General features: G+C 51.3%; 1 protein-coding gene across 1 annotated transcript in view; it reads right to left on the minus strand.

Annotated features, from left to right (window-relative positions):
* Positions 1-17027, minus strand: part of ptprsa (protein tyrosine phosphatase receptor type Sa) — a gene marked incomplete at its 3' end in the record, with an annotated part of 98758 nt that overhangs the window by 57103 nt on the left and 24628 nt on the right. Inside the window, 2 exon segments of the mRNA XM_067229507.1 lie at positions 4823-4964; positions 6996-7141. Coding sequence (XP_067085608.1) covers positions 4823-4964; positions 6996-7141 — 288 coding nt within the window.

The raw sequence follows: 17027 nt of genomic DNA on the forward strand, positions 1-17027 counted from the left end.
CCCAGTCCCCGCCGCGGCCCGGCTCGTCCGCCACGCTCCGTTACCCCAAATCATTCAGGGCGCGGCTCTGAGAACACCCGGGGGCTAATACCCGGCAACTCCTCTTCCCCCCCCCCCCCCCCACCACCACCGAGACCCCTGCCCGCAGCCCGGATGCCCTTGCCGACCCCTGGATCCCCTGGTGAGTGCATCCACTCATTCCCCCCCCCCCCCCCCCCGGGGGGAAGGATGGAATGGAGGAGGGAGGGAGGGGGTGGGACAAGTGCAGACGGAGGGAACGAGATGGAGAGGTGGAGGAGAGAGGGAGGTAGAGGGTGGGGGGGGGGCGGAGGAAGGGAGGGAGGGAGGGGGGGGGATGAGCGATCGAGGGAGAGAGACGTGTGGGGGAGGGGGCCGTGCGCGGGAGACGGCGTGCGAGCGCGCGGACGCGTGCGATACGGAAAGGAAGACAGACAGACAGAGCGCTAATGCCGAGTTAACGAGAGGACGTGACAGGGTTGGAGGAGGGCTTACACGAAAACGGGAGGGAACCACATGCAAAGGGGTGGCGAGCTTAAGATGAACGCTTAGCAAAAGATGTCTTCAAAGCTTGGCCGGATGCCAGAATCCACTGTCTCCTCCCCTCTACCTCTACCTGCCCTTCCTCACCCCAAAGCTTTTTAATCTTGGGAGACTGGAGTGCTAGGCTAGCTGCGCCGCGCCCACACCAGTATTTCGCTCGCAGCTCGCTAAAATCGGATTGGATCCTGCTTGCCCCTAGAGACCTGTGCCTCTTCCTGGTTACGGTTACTCAGCCGAGAGGGTTTGTGTAGTGGGCGGCTAGACTGGATGTATCCGTAGCGTCAAAACCTGACCAAACCCAACAAAGACACTTGGTGAGGATATTTTGTGGGTGATGATTGGTGGGTAGCCCAACCAGGAAGTGACTAGTAGAGACAGTGGGTTCATATTTTGGTTTCCTCAACTTCCCAGTTCCATCAACTGCAGCTCATAAGGCTTTGCGCGTGCATGTGCGCGTCTACGCACCCAATTTGGGTGCCAACAAGCAGCTGTCGAAACAAATACAACTTCCCGGTCCTCCAGGAAGACGGCCAATTAACAGGCTAGCTGATCAAATGAGCCCCGTCTCGGCCTTGCCTGGCTAAGCCTGTCCGCTACGTCCACCTGTCCTCGCTAACGAGGTCCCGAAGCAAGGGGGTCAGCAACAGGGAGAGGGGGAGAGAGAGAGGAGGGAGGGTAGGTTAGGGTGGGAGAGAGACAGAGAGAGGAGGGAGAGAGAGGGTAGAGATCAAACGGAGGGAGAAAGAAAAAGGGGGTAGAGAAAGAGTGTGCGTGTACACTCGTGGACACGGAGAAAGGGGGGAAATGAGAGAAAGAGGAAAGGAGAGAGCGATATGAAGAAATTGCAAAGGGGAGGGTGCTGTAGAAGAAGCCAGGGTGCCGGGGGAGAGGGCGTGGGAGAGAGTGCTAGCTTGGCCGACTCTAGAAAAGAGAGTTTATTCAGGCACACTGCAAAAAGAGAGGACAGGTTGGTATTAGTTCCACCTGGAGAGGAGAGGAAGATGAAAAGAAAAAAAGAAAGGGGAGGGAGGATAGAAGGTGTGTGTGTGTGTGTGTGTGGGGCGGAGGGGGGGGAGGGGGCAGCATTAGAGTGTGGACTGGCATGGGTGTGTGTGTGTGTGTCTTGGCACAAGGGGAGGGGTCATGGGTGGGTTCAGGTCTTTGGGCGAACGAGCACAGATGGTGAAACCAGGGCTGCTGTTTGTGTCGGGACTATGTCAGGGGTGAGTGCCAAGGGTCAGTCTTGTGTTGTGTGTGTACTGTATGTACATGTGTGTGTGTGTGTGTGTACTGCAGTGCCAAGGTGGGCCTGTAGCCATGGTGAACAGGTGTTATTTCCAACTGAGATAGGGAGAGAGAAAGAGAGGGAGAGAAAAATAAATGTCATGACAGGGATAAAGAGAACGAATGCCAGAGAAGAATAAAAGTCAGAAAGACAGAAAGACAGCCCGCGCAGGCGTCTAACCGCATGTCTCTGACCAACGACTCCCAGAGGACTACGTATAGAACAGGAGGTGTAGGATGGAAGCAGGTGGGCCTTCTTAGACCTTCACTAACTGTTCTCTCCCTCACCGTCACTGCCTCCCCCCCCCCCACACACACACACTCAGATCAATGTTCTCGGAAGAAAGCAGCCAGGGGTTGGAGGGGTGGGGTGACATCACTAAATGTGATGTCACCCCACCCTCTGTGAGTGTGTGAGTGTGTGTAAGGGGGGGGGGGGGGTAATTCTTTGGGTAGCCATCAGGACCAGTGTGACTCCTACGATGCTAAGTGTGATTAGCCCCTGCGGCGACATGGAGATGTGTTGAAGGCTGCGTTAGTTGTATTGACGTATTTAGGGTTACATGGTGTGCGTACTTTGACCCCTGTCAGTGTGATAACCTCCAACGGCAGTCTCCACTTCTTCAGCCTGCTTATGTCTCTCCTCACTAGATGTGCGTCCATCTCCCCCCCCCTTCATCCTCTCTCTCTCTCTCTCTCTCTCTCTCTCTCTCTCTCTCTCTCTCTCTCTCTCTCTCTCTCTCTCTCTCTCTCTCTCTCTCTCTCTGTCTTTTCTCTCTCTTTGAATCCTTTCCATTCTCTTCCTTCCCTTTGCCTGTCACCCGTCTATCCGATCCACTTTCCCTCTAAAATACTCTCCCCCGTCTCTCTCTCTCTCCCATCTCTCTTGCTCTCATCCAGCCTTGCCCTGCTGTGCTGATAGGCCAGTGTGAGGACAGGCATTTGAACAGATGGAGGGAGGGAGGGAGGAGGAGGAGGGGAGGTTGGGATGAGGGAGGAAGGGGGGCTCTCTCCTCTCCTCCCCCCAGCTTGAGCTCCACAGCTCTGGCCCTGCCTGCCTGCCTGCCTCCCTGTTTGCCTGCCCGCCTGCCTTTCTGCCTGCCTGCCTGCCTCCCTGTTTGCCTGCCCGCCTGCCTTTCTGCTCGCCTGCCTGCCTCCCTGCCTGCTCGTGTGGCCCGTGTGGCGGCCGGTCTCCTGGGCCCTGCCCCAAAGCCTGGATTTCCATGTAAGACTGGGCTGCTGACAATCATGGCCAACCCTGGTTGCTGGGCCCCAGTCCCAACCAGGAGCCCCAGCAAGCTGCCAGCTCTCCGGCTCAGCACATCCCCCAGCCAGCCCCCTCCAGCCTCCCGGTCCTGGTCACACAGCAGCATCAGCCAGGGAACGGGGGCAGATGGCAGCGTCGGAGGAGACAAAAACGGAGGGAGAGAGACGGAGAGAGAGAGCGGGTGAGAGGGAAAGAGGAGAGGGAGGGGGGAGAGAAGTGAAGAGAGACAGAGATAAAAGGAGGGGCGAGTAGAGAGAGAGAGTTGGGATGAGTAGAGAAAAATAGAGAGAGAGGAGCGAGAGAGAGAGAGAGAAATAGAGATAGAAAAAGAGAGAGAGAGAGAGAGAGAGAGAGAGAGAGAGAGAGAGAGAGAGAGAGAGAGAGAGAGAGAGAAGAGAACAGGGCAAGAGCCCAGCTCCCTGTCCAAACATGACGTCAAGCAGGAGCCGTTGTGCCAGGGAGGACAAACGGGAAAAGGCATGATGGCCCCGGGCTGTCGGAGCCAGGCATGATGGGAAAACGCCCCCAGAGAGACGGGACACCCAGTGGCAAGGGAGTCCAATGGAGATAGAGAGGGAAAGAGGGAGACAGAGAGACAGTGGCAAAGAGAGCGAGAAAAACAGAGAGCGAGAGAGCGATGAGCGAAGAGAGCGAGAGAAATGGACCGAGATAGAGAGCCAGAGAAAGAGACGTAGAGAGAGAGAGAGAGAGAGAGAGAGAGAGAGAGAGAGAGAGAACGATGGAGAGAGAAAGGAAGAGATGGATCGAGATAGAGAGCTAGAGAAAGAGACATAGAGAGAGAGAGAACGATGGACAGAGAAAGGAAGAGATGGATCGAGAGAGATGGACGGAAGAAGCAGAGACAGAAAGATGGATACAGACGCATAGATATAAAGATAGAGAGAGAGAGAGAGAGAGGGGGAACGCCGTGACTGTCAGTTGACACTGTCTCCGACCCTCCCTGACATGGGACCGTTCCATTTCCACTCGGTGTCCCGCATCTGTCAGACACACAACTTCGCCCGCGCCACCCAATCAAGCCTCTTTCTCCGGGCTCCCCTCGACACACAATGAGGCCTCTTAGCGCCCTCTGGAAAACGGCCCCCATCTCTCTCCCTCCTTTGAATAGGCGGCTGATGAAGCCATCGCCGCCGAGATTGATCCTTGATAAATATCCAGCCCGAAACTGCCGGCAAGAGACGGAAACGAAAGGGGGGGGGGGGGGGGGGAATTTGCCCAGCGCCAAACTCCATCTGCCCTAAGTGAATCTGGAGCCCTCTCCTCCAACCTCGTACCAGTAATTGAAAGCACGGCGGAGTGGGTCCCAGCCCACGCTTATCTCCTCTCCGCAGCGACCTCTGATAACGCGGGCTTATGGATAGGCCTGAATATGGTTCCCAAGTGCGTCGCTTACACCTATCAACCCTTATCAGATCCGCGCCTGCAAAGAGGCCCGCGTTGTTCCAGGAAGTGATACGTGGCCAGAGACCACGAGGCACTTCCTGGTGGTAACGGATTTTTTTCCAAACACCACGTTTGAGGTACGATATTGTTGTTGCGCTGTGTATCTCCTTGGCCTTTACCACGGTAAGACTGTCATAACTGTGTCCTTTTGGTCCTCGATTAGTCCAGACCTTTGTCGGTCGGGATAAAAGCGTTGACAGAAGTGCAGGGGAAGGAAACGTGATGGGCGGGCGCTGATAGGCTCACCTCTGATGATGGACAGCTTGGCGTTGACGTTGATCTCTGCCTCGCTGTTCTCGGCCACGCACTCGTAGATGTTCTCGTCGCGCGGGGCGCGGAGGGGCTGGATCCTGAGCACGGCACCCGCCCCCTCGTCAAACTCGATAGTCTGGGGTAGGAGAGAGAGGGATGGGTGTGTTACGATCAGAGCTGTGTGTGTGTGTGTGTGTGTGTGTGTGTGTGTGAAACTATAGTCTGGGGTAGGGAGAGAGAGGGATGTGTGTTACGATCAGAGCTGTGTGTGTGTGTGTGTGTGTGTGTGTGTGTGTGTGAAACTATAGTCTGGGGTAGGGAGAGAGAGGGATGTGTGTTACGATCAGAGCTGTGTGTGTGTGTGTGTGTGTGTGTGTGTGTGTGTGTGTGTGTGTGAAACTATAGTCTGGGGTAGGGAGAGAGAGGGATGGGTGTGTTACGATCAGAGCTGTGTGTGTGTGTGTGTGTGTGTGTGTGAAACTATAGTCTGGGGTAGGGAGAGAGAGGGATGTGTGTTACGATCAGAGCTGTGTGTGTGTGTGTGTGTGTGTGTGAAACTATAGTCTGGGGTAGGGAGAGAGAGATGTGTGTTACGATCAGAGCTGTGTGTGTGTGTGTGTGTGTGTGTGAAACTATAGTCTGGGGTAGGGAGAGAGAGATGTGTGTTACGATCAGAGCTGTGTGTGTGTGTGTGTGTGTGAAACTATAGTCTGGGGTAGGGAGAGAGAGGGATGTGTGTTACGATCAGAGCTGTGTGTGTGTGAAACTATAGTCTGGGGTAGGGAGAGAGAGGGATGTGTGTTACGATCAGAGCTGTGTGTGTGTGTGTGTGAAACTATAGTCTGGGGTAGGGAGAGAGAGATGTGTGTTACGATCAGAGCTGTGTGTGTGTGTGTGTGTGTGTGTGTGTGCGTGTGTGTGTGTGTGAAGTGAAACTATAGTCTGGGGTAGGGAGAGCGAGATGTGTGTTACGATCAGAGCTCTCTGTGTGTGTGTGTGTGTGTGTGTGTGTGTGTGTGTGTGTGAAACTATAGTCTGGGGTAGGGAGAGCGAGATGTGTGTTACGATCAGAGCTCTCTGTGTGTGTGTGTGTGTGTGTTTGTGTGGAACTCCATTGTCTGTGTAGGGAGAGAGAGATGTGTGTTACAATGAGAGCTGTGTGTGTGTGTCAAACTCTATAGTCTGTCTTAGCGAGAAGGAGGTGAGACGTGTGTTACGATCAGAGCTGTGGGTGTATGAGAGTGTGTGTGTCAAACTCGAAAGCATTCCTTTTTCACTCCTTTGAATAGACACATTCACCAATCCTCCTGACCCTGAGGTCAGGAGATATCTTTAGAACACGCACCACACACACACACACACACACACACACAAACACACACACACACACACAAACACATACACGTATGCGTGGATCGATGTGGCAACAGGGAAGAAGAGGCTCGTGGGGGTAGCCGTCCCCCAGTCGTGTCTTTAAAGATCTCAAGGCCAAAACTCTAATGAGGAAAAACAGTGCGAGTTCAACACCGAGATCAATATCAAAGTGAAAGCTGGAGGGAGGTCGGATTCTTTTTTTTAACAAAAATCGCAAATGCGCGAAAATGCGTACTTGTAAATCGGTCAGAGTTCAATCCTGCAACCCCTGGGTTTTTTGTTTGTTTAGCCAAATCCCCCCCGCCCGCCATCCTTTCATCGAGAGAAACGTAATGCAAAACTGCACGGTTTTTTGTTGTCCCATCTCACAATATTTCCTTGTTTTTGTTGCTGCTGCTGCTGTTGTTGTTGTTGTTCTGTCGCCGTCGCCCTCCTGTAGGCGAGGGCAAAGTCATCCCAGTGTGCTTCCAGCGTCGATAGCGCCGGCGCTCTTTAATTCGAGAACGCTGAGCATCAATCAAGACTTGAAAGCCTCTGTGTGGCCTCGCGCGGAGACCGAGCCGCAAACAAACGTCAGGAATAGCGCACAGCTCGCGGCGCGTTAAGGCCTCGCCGCAAACACACACTCGCCGCAAACACACACTATCTGCCGTGTACCCGTCACGTACAGTTAAGACGTACGGCGTGGACGTGCGTGCCGGCGAGGGGAAGGTAGATATTCAGAGACGCCCGTCGTTGTGTCCTCCTAGCCGTAAGGGGGCGCTAGTGGGTTTGATGGGGGTCGGTTTCTTACCTCGATGCGCTGGGAGTTGACCTTTTTCCCCTTCTTGTTCCAGCTCACCCGGGGTTTGGGGTCACCGGTCGCCTGGCACACGAAGGAGACCACGCCCCCGGATACGCCGATCTGGTCGACGGGAACTTTAGTGAACCGAGGTGGTGCTGGGGGAAGGGGGGAGAGAAAGAGAGAGAGAGATAGTTAGTGCGAATGCCAGGCGATGGGAAAGCGAGTATCGGTGGAGATGACCGATTCATGATTAGTCTGTCGACGCCTTCGAATCAAGGTGACGGTTTGTGACGAGCGCAGACAGTGACACGCCACTCACGCACCCGCACACCCCAAATTGTCAGTCTGAGCAGAGAGTGGGGCTGGGGAGCAGAATTTGGAATTCCACAGCTGTGCAAAAGGAGAACCCTGGCATCACTGTCTAAGACAGGAGAGACAGAGCAAGGGAGAGAGAGAGAGAGAGAGAGAGAGAGAGAGAGAGAGAGAGAGAGAGAGAGAGAGAGAGAGAGAGCGAGAGAGAGAGAGAGAGAGAGACAGTAGGACGAGAATTTCCATATCAAGAGGGCGGGAGAGACAGAGAGTGAAAGACCAAAAGAGAGACAAAGACCAAAAGAGAGACAGCGAAAGGGGGGGAGAGAGATGTCGAGGGGGAGACAGGGAGAGAAACAAAGTTAAAAAAAAGAGGGACGTAAAGAGAGGGAGAGAGAGAGAGAGAGAGAGAGAGAGAGAGAGAGAGAGAGAGAGAGAGAGAGAGAGAGGTAGAGAGAGGGAGGGAGAGAGGCTGTGGACTGCAGAGAAGTCTGTATGAGCCGGGGAAGTGTCCATCGTGTATCAACACCTCAGGGTAATTACACTACAGACAATGCACAGCCTGACACGCTGACGTCGACATGAATTATTTAATGGGGCAATGAATAATAAAGAGCCCCCCAGTCTCTGTCTATGGCTTCATGCCCCTCCTGTAACCCTCCGTTCACTCACACACACACACACACACCCTCGTCTAGCAAAATCCTCAAACCCACACACGTCGCTCGCCCGGCTGCCTGCACCAGATGTGCGCAAACGGCCCGTTGGAGAGATAGAGGGATGGAACAGAGGAACAGACACAGACAGAGAGAGAGAGAGAGGAGTGATGGAGGGATAAAGGGAAGGAGAGGAGACGGAGGGAGAGGGGCGATGACGGACGTGCACTTCAGGAAAGAAGGGCGCTCGCTTTGGCATTTCAAACAGGTCAGTAAGGAAGCCATGGGACCAATCGGGTGGACGCAACTGGGGCGGGGGTGGTGGTGGTGGAGGGTGGCAGTGGGGGGGTGGTGGGGGGGGTGGTGGGCTCCCTGGTCCTTGTTTTTTCTTTCCTTGCGAGGAACACGTCAACACACGTCCTCGTGACTCGACACATTGAGCCAGGAACGTCAAGCGCCGAACTCCAGGAGCTAATGTTCTTTGCAACTCTCTGCGTTGTGTCCTGCGATCTATGAGGCTAGCGAGGGGAAGGGGGGCTCGTTCTGTCATGGGGAGGGTGCTGGGGGCCGGAAGGGGGGGTCAATCTTGACATGCAAGCGAGTCGGGTAGAGAGCGCCGTCCGCGGTCTCGGGGGAGACTTGTTAACTCCGGAGTGCGCCGATACGTGGGTATGATCAAACAGCCAACGCTAGAACATCAGATGAATAATTAAGAGGCAGCGGGCACAGCCCTCTCTCTGGGCTGTGATAAACACACATGAAGGAGAGATCCTGCATTGATTAGGGACACGCCTGATAGAGAGATAGAGCGAAGAAGCAGGAATGGAGGAGGGGGGGGGGGGGAGGAGGGAGGGGGGGGGGGGGGAAGAAGTTAGTTGGAGTGAGATGGAGGCCTGGGGATACACGAGGCATTCCATAGAAAGTTCATTATACTGCAAAAAAATCAAAAAAATAATGGTATTGGTCGAATTCTTTGGTGAGCGAGGATAAAAACGCACGCGCACACGTGTTCGTGAGTCACAACACGCCCGATCGATGCACAGACTCGAATGGTGTCTTTGATCTCCCGGAGCAGTTGGGGGACTCGTCTCACCGGGGTTTACCACGTCCCTGGAACCACGCCCGAGGTTTCTCGGCGTACGTGTCCTATGTGTATCCGTGCACGTGCATCGCGATTGATCGGCGACGAACAAAGACGACCCGGAACTCAGATGTTCCAAAAAACGATGCCAAGGAGGTCAGGGGTTCCGTGTGAAACAAACCTGATCCTTGATGTGCCGCGCATTCTAGTTTAACGAATACATATCGACAAAGGACCTGCTATCCTGCTTGATAGCCCGTCCATGACACCAACAGTGTATGCAGATAACCAGTGAGAGGAAGGGGGGGGGGGGGGGGGGGGTAGGACCACCCCACTGCGTTTGAGCATATTGGCAGAGCGGGCGAGAGAGAGCAAAGAGGGAGCAAAGAGGGAGAAGGTGGCTAAGTCGCCCGTGCCCGGCGTGTAACCAGAGCAGCGGCCAACATCTAACACCGGCATCACACATAGCCCGAGGCTGTGTTTTACACCTGCTGAGAACCCAATAAATCTCCCGCCATTGAGAGGCATAGAGTGGAAGGTGTAGTGCGAGAGTGTGTGTGTGAGCTTGATTAGGAATATGAAGAGCACGCCGTTGACGAGGTCCTTTTCCACGTGCGAGTGCATGAGCGCCGTATGAAAACCGCTATCGGCATAATGAACCTTTTCGCTTTTTTCAGCCTCCGCTTGGCTCGGGGGCCTCGACTGGTGGTTGTTGTTGAGCGTCGCCCTCACTTCATCAGCTGAACCCTGCCATCAGATGGTAAATGCGCGATCGTGAATACCGTATGTCTATTGAAAAGAAATTGCTTTTCTATTTCCGTGGTGATGAACGCCATCCCGGATGGCCTCATCTAAGCTGAGCTTTGCACGCAATCGGAAAGGGTCTGCCATGCCACCGCTGCCCACGCTGCACAAATCGGTGGCTCCATCAAAAAAAAAAAAAAAAAAAAAAAAAACATTTTTCTCTCCAAATGACTCACAATTTTCTAAATGCTACTATACTTGAAGAACGGAGTTCAGCTGTACATGCTACTCTCGATGACATTGAAACGACATTGTCCGAGCAAGCCTTGTAGCTGTCCCCCAGTATCGGATTCTATTCCCGTCTTCTTTCAAATGGAGAACAGGTTCCAACTCGGCGCAGATAAGCACACACCGCCAGGTTTATCTGCCTAGCAGGAGTCGGGTAAGGCAGGAATAGCATGAGATGGGGGAGCCGCTATCTTCACAGGACGGTAGAACGGAGCGTTACCGAGCAAACACGGCGGCCGGCTGGGGAAGCCAACTCACACTGTGTAAGCATCTACTTGTTTTGCTAATGTAGCATCCCGCTACTGACCGCTAACTCTGCTCGCCGCCGATAAGAGAAACGACACAGCCTCGTTCAAACAGCCTAGCGCGGCACGGGGTTGTTGCTATGTCGGTTTCCATTTACAGTCCTGTGCGTTCGCCAGTGTACTTTGCGAGACCTGAAGACGGATCTGTGACTAATGCCGGTGAACATTGAAGCCCACAACATAAATAGGAGCTATTATGGCAGGAATGAGAAAAGTGGAGGACAAAATGGCCCCTCATAAACCCATTCAGTCATTTGAGAAAAGTGGGGGCTGAGAGGAAAACCACTTGGCATCCATCTAGTCGAATATAGACACCTGGGTTAGCACAGCAGAGAAAAGGCCTAGTCGAGGGAGAAGGGAACATTTGGACCCCATTTGAGGAGCTAGCGACTATTGGCCTATCTCACAGGGCAGTTAGCTTAGCCTACTCTACGGTGGTTGTGAGGTTTGACGCATGCCATTTTCTTTTCACCAATCGGAATGGGACTGTTAGTCTAACAGTGTAATTGAGCACACAGAGTCATGTTTCTCCAGACCTTGTTGACCTCCAATGCAGGTTGAAACTTGACGCAATCTTTTCCCACTTCCTGAAGGTGGCATATTGAGTCCGAAAGTGGAGCGATGGCGAGAGACGGAACGAGGCCCTGGGTGATGTTAATCACAGGAAATCTACGGCCGGGGGAGGGGGGGGGGGTACGTGGCAGGTCGGTCTCCACTAATGCCAGCATGCCTGTGGCTACTTGTAAGGGGGCCCCCCATGTCTGAACTGAGCCAGGCCAAGATTGGCATCCCCTCTCCAACCACCCCTCCATACCCCCCACCTCCATGAACTTCAAACACGCCCAGCAACACCCTCCAGGTCCACAAAACCGGGCCCCATCAATCAGGCCCCAATTCTCAGAGGCTTCCGTCGCTATGGTAACCAGACTATGTCCTCTCGGCCATTACTTGCATAGCTTTGCTCCTGGCTAGAGCTAATGGACTGCTGTGAAGACTTGAATGGGGAGGGGAGAGAGAGAGAGAGAGAGAGAGAGAGAGAGAGAGAGAGAGAGAGAGAGAGAGAGAGAGAGAGAGAGAGAGAGAGAAGGGAGAGAGGGGGAACGCCGTGATTCTCAGTTGACAGAGAGAGAGAGAGAGAGAGAGAGACACACCCCTTTAGAAGGGCTCACAAGCTTTCCGTTCAAAAGCGAGACCAGCACGACTGCGTCTCCCAGGTTAAACCTGGAGCACGGGTCTCTTCAGCCGAAGAGAGAGAAGGTGATGGAGGATGGAGCCACAATATGAGGAAATGAAGAGAGAGAGAGAGAGAGAAACAGAAATTCTATGGGATGCCAGTTGGAGGGATGTGGACAGATGGATAAAAGCATGGCGGTCTGGTTGTGCTCCAGGTGGAAAACGTGTTTTCGAGACTCCCTCTAGTTCAAGATCCCAAGGAGCGGGCATTAGCCATGGAGGGTTGACCTATCAAGATCCTCCGCTCTCTGGTACTCCAATCACCATGGTCCTTACTGGCTCGTCCGATGTTCGTTTCTGGTTTCAAAAAAAGAAAGCTTCAACAGACCTACGTCGATAAACAATCGTCCAGACCGTAATAATCCAAGCCCTGGTAAACCTCCGGAGGGCTAATTTATCCAGTCCTCCATGAGACATAATCCTTACCTTGCTCTAGAAAGCTAACGAGTTAATTAAACAATTGCTTTTTCAATTAAGGAGGGGGAAGGGAGGTTAATTGGGAGCCACTCTCTGGGCCAGGTGGTGGGCCAAGTCATCTTTGATGCAGTTAATTCGCAAAGCGAGCGTGCTGATTGCATCGTCAAAACCAGGGTCATCTCCTGGGTCATCTCACTCCCAGAAGAACGGCTCAGCGCTACGGAATCTCGGGGGGCCCAAACAGTGCGAGCACCATTTCTGCATAATGTTTCTTTCAAAATCCTTTTTTTCTCCTCTTCAATTTGCAGTGAAAATTTGTTTTGTGTACTTTCCATAAACTGGAAATGAACCTCACCGTCCCTCAAAAGCCCGGGGCAGGACTGGAGGTAGCCGGTTTAAGTTATAAAGCTCTAATGATCCCGTGTAAACTATTCCATGCACACGGTTGTCAAGGAGATGAATTCAGGGGTGTCTTCTAATAGTGTAGAATTGGTCCCATTGAAACCATTGTTTTGGATACAGATGGAAAAAACAACACATTACGCTGTAATCTGTTGGCGATAAATCAACTCGATTTCAAGAAGGCCAAAGGAAATTAAGTTTAAGAGCTCGGCCAATCGCGGAATAGCTGGGGGGCACCAAGGAGTTGCGAAATGGGACCAATTTTCTACAGTTCACAGTCTCTTAAGGCAATTGACACTTGTTGACTGCATAAAACGGATATCAAAACACCTGCAATTGGTAGGAGCCCAAAATGGTCTCTGGCCAAATCTTTTGTGTAACTGCTGCATTTGGAGTACCACAAAATGCTTCTCTCTGAGAGGAGGTGATGGTAAGAGGACCCTTGATCTATTCACGGAGTACTGCAATGAAATAAGGGGTTATCTATATCACTCCATCTGGTTTCACACACAACCATGCTATGGAACTGAAAAACCTAAAGCTACACCAAGCATTTCACCACCACATTCTTGATTTGGAAAGCGTATTGTACAATTGGCTTTTACACCTTATCTAGGTAACATAGCAGGCACTTTTCCCTTTCCAAAAGTCACGATTCAAAACCTTTGAAGATGTGAATTTAGAGGGAGCACTCATCAAAGTGTTGGACACAATTACAATTTCAAAGGACACCTTGCCGCTGAGGTGAATTCATTTCTCCTGAAAACAGCAAGGGACAGTGCCTTTCACACGCTTCAATCACTTGTATTGTTCTGTCAAACTTGACTCAAACGGCACTGCTCAAACTATTGTACTGTGTTATCCCATAGCAACAAAAGAAATGGCAGATATCAGCACTTGGTCAAATTAAAACAAAAAGGCTTGGTGTCGATAGGACAAGAAAGTCCTTTAATGCTACATACACGCTAGGATCGCAACAATCTCTGCAATGGTAAACATAACAATACTGAATTTAAATAAAGATGCTTACGGCTGTTGCTGATAACAGATATAGTGGACATACAGAAACACTCTATCCACATTACTCTAAGAGGACTTGCATTCACCAGTTTATGAAGATTAATGCCAGTTGAATAATCCCTGGTCGCTTGGTCCAATAAGAAATCAAAGGCCTCGTCTACAAATCTTGTCATATTATTTGACTATATAGACGTACTGTGTATTAGCTGATTATGGAAATAAAAGCAAAAGGTGAGGTCATTGTGGAGACATCTGTCGGTTGCTACTAGAACTGCAGCTTAAAAATAACTAGTAAAAAGAACAAGTGTCTTTCAAGCCAAACAGATTGGGTCACTTATGTAATGAAGTTGAGGGTGTGGGGCAAAGGATTTGTCCTGTTTAGTGCCCTGGGTGAATGATGAAAAGAACTTTCCAACTCAAATTAAAAATCCAAAGTTGAGGATCAAATTATGAGAAGCATCGCTGCTAAATATTGATGCTAAATCTGCTAAAGCGATGTCTGGAATTTTTCAAAGGGTAGTCTATCTCAAATAGAATTCAACTGAATTGAAAGGGAGGGAGAAGGATTGAACGGGAGAACTACTCTTTCTCCCTGAGGGGCCAGAAATGTGTTCATTTGGCAGCTTCAAAGGGAAAATAAATTATTGAAATTGCTCCCCCATCACTCTAGGCTCACGTCAATTACAATTAGTGGTCCCAGCTAAGACAAAGACCGGCCGGCAACTCTTAAGGAAATTGCATTGGAAAGGAAAGGGCATAAATAATCATACAAATCAAAAACGCACCTCATTGTCCTCAAGTATTCCAAGAACCCAACTGTGCACATCGCCAATATGCACCCCCCAAAAATAAAAATACAAATACCAAGAGAAACAAAACAAAACCTTATTTGGTCACTCAGTGGTAGGCCTGGAGGAATAACATAGCGCTTTTCCCCTATATTTATGTATGGATTCAATTTTATCGCTGTGTGAGTCTTAGATGGTGGAAAAGGGCTACTTTTGAGAGGTGGCAGAGGAACAAATGGGATTTGTGGAGCCAGTGTTTTGGCTGGGCTATTCTGGGCACTGTTGTCTTGCGGTGTGTGCTGGTGGAAGGCCGACGGGAGCATAATGCAGGGCCTTGGATGCTGTGGTCAGACAAACCGACACACCCTGCTGAATGGACAGTGTTGGGAAGAGCGTGTGTTTGTTTTCATCGGATCTGTTCTTGGTATGGGGCGAGAGCGCAGTCCCAATGGGGCAGCCTACTTCCTCTCTAAAGAGGCCAGCGTTAGTTCTCCTTATTCCCACAGTTTTGAGTTCCACCGAACACACACACACACACACACACACGATGACCAACAGCAGCTACTAAATGAGAGCAGCATTTGTTATCTGTCTAAAGGAGAGTCGTGGTCAAGCGTGGTCAGATTGACCAATCTCTGAGACGGTTCTCGATTCGGACAAGCCCATTCTGTTCCTCTCCATCTGGAAATCAAATCAAATCAAATAGTGTTGTACAGACATTTTGACATGTCGTTTAGCAGAAGGATTTACAGATGCCCACTGTTATCAACATCTAAGCCTAAAGGCAACACAAAGAAAGAAATCCCTAGACTGGAAAATAAAATAATCAAAACACGACAGAAAACAATAGTTTTCTCACGGAAGAATAAAAACTGGAAAAAAAAAAAGAACTTTGCAAGAAGCAAGTCAGAGAGAAATCTTGTCTAGGTGGCAGAGAAGGACCCTAGGTGTTATCCATGGATTGGAGACAAATGGGTTTTGAGGTCAACTCCCTAAAATTCCCCACAGATTACAATACAGGACTTTCCAGAGCAATACACAGGCAGACCAGGATATGAAAGGCTACAATGCTCCCAACAGTACAACAACAGTACCGCCTGTAGGGGGTCTCTCGCTTACACACAAACACACACACACACACTCGCTCACATACACACACAATGCAAAGGGAGGCTTTATTACAGCGGAGTGGCTGGATTTATTCAACACTCTTTTTCCTTTTTTGATTAAAAATGTCACCTCCTCCTTGTGATTTATGAGAGTGAAAGGAGGAGAGAGCGAGCGAGAGGGAGGGAGGGAGAATGACATCATGCTTTTAGCAAAAGCCCTCTCCGAAGAGGTGACATCCACTTGCTGCGCGCGTGCGCGTGGCGTATGTGTGAGGGTGTGAAGAGAGGTGTTGATGGAGCGAGGGAGAAAGAGGGTGGACTAATATGAGGTTCTTTGTCCCCTCAAGATCAGGTGGGAGAGAATTGAATTGGACGACAGCACCCTTGGGCCGCGCGTGCATAATTGCGTGTGCGCGCGCAATTCCAGAGGCGGGTGTCCAGAGGCGGGTGTGTCTGTGGCGCTCGGCAACAGCAGACAGGTGCACGGAATCAAATAGAGATGGAGGAGGGGCGAGTATGAATGGAGGGTAGAGTGCTTTAAACGAGGCGGAGGGGAGGAAAACCTTGGGCAGACAAAACACCAAACACAGCCCAAACAGAGAGCTCTGTCAACCTGCAGGAGCCGCTGGCTGGATTCAATCGGAACTAGCAATTAGGCCGGACGACGGGGAACGGGCTATGGCGGTGTGCGTGCGTAGGCGCTTACGTTTGCGTGCGTGAGCATGCGTCTGTCTGTGTGTGTGTGTCCAAGCAAACCACTGTGGTCTATTTGGAAGGTTATATACAAAGGCTGCTCTCCACAGTGGATACTGTGAGTGATGTGTGTGTGTGTGTGTGTGTGTGTGTGTGTGTATCTAGATAAAGTGACTGAGAGGGAAAGGAGAGAGAGAAAAAAAAGAAGGGAGAGAAGGAGAAATGGAAAGAAACCGAGAGGAGGGGAGACAGAAAACAGACGGCAAAGAGTAGAGGGGGGGGGGGGGGTGAGGGGAGGGAGGAGAAGAGCGATGCTCCGATAGAGAGATAAAGGTGGGAACAGACAGACGAGGATAGGAGCCTAGTAGAGAGATACACATCAGCGATCGGAGTAAGCTCCACTTTAGCTCGCAGAGGTGAGCAGGAGAGAGAGAGAACACCAGGCTAATTCAAACAGGTGAGGCTCAAACTAGCTCTCTGTCAGTAAGCACTCTCTCTCTCTCTCTCAGGCGCGCGCCCATCGACTGCCTTTAAAAACTCGATGGGGAAGTCTCTCCTCTTTCTCATCCCCCCCCCCCGCTCTTTTATTTATCTGCCGCTCTCCTTTGTTTTGCTTTCCTAATGCGTCTCTAAACCCATCTTAGGGGAGGAACGGAGCGGAACAAATCCCGACCAGGGAGAACCGGCGCGGTGTTCCCACTGGTGCTAAGTGAGGAGATAGGGAGGATAGACCCATATAGATAGCAGCTATGGTGCAGATATTCTACACGCATAGCTAGGGGTTACTTTCTTTTTCTTTTTATTCATCCCAGATTAGGATCCCAACCCAATGGGAGGAAAACAATATGGAAACAAAGCCGGCCAATCTTAGATAACACACAAAGTAGGCTAAGTCGAAGACGGTGCATCAACCGAACACATCAAACACCCGGAATATTCTATATAGACACACAGACCTCAGAGCCAAACAACTCACCATAAACCAACATGAGTACA

This window comes from Osmerus mordax, chromosome 26, assembly GCF_038355195.1.
Source record: "Osmerus mordax isolate fOsmMor3 chromosome 26, fOsmMor3.pri, whole genome shotgun sequence".
NCBI classification, from domain to species: domain Eukaryota; kingdom Metazoa; phylum Chordata; class Actinopteri; order Osmeriformes; family Osmeridae; genus Osmerus; species Osmerus mordax.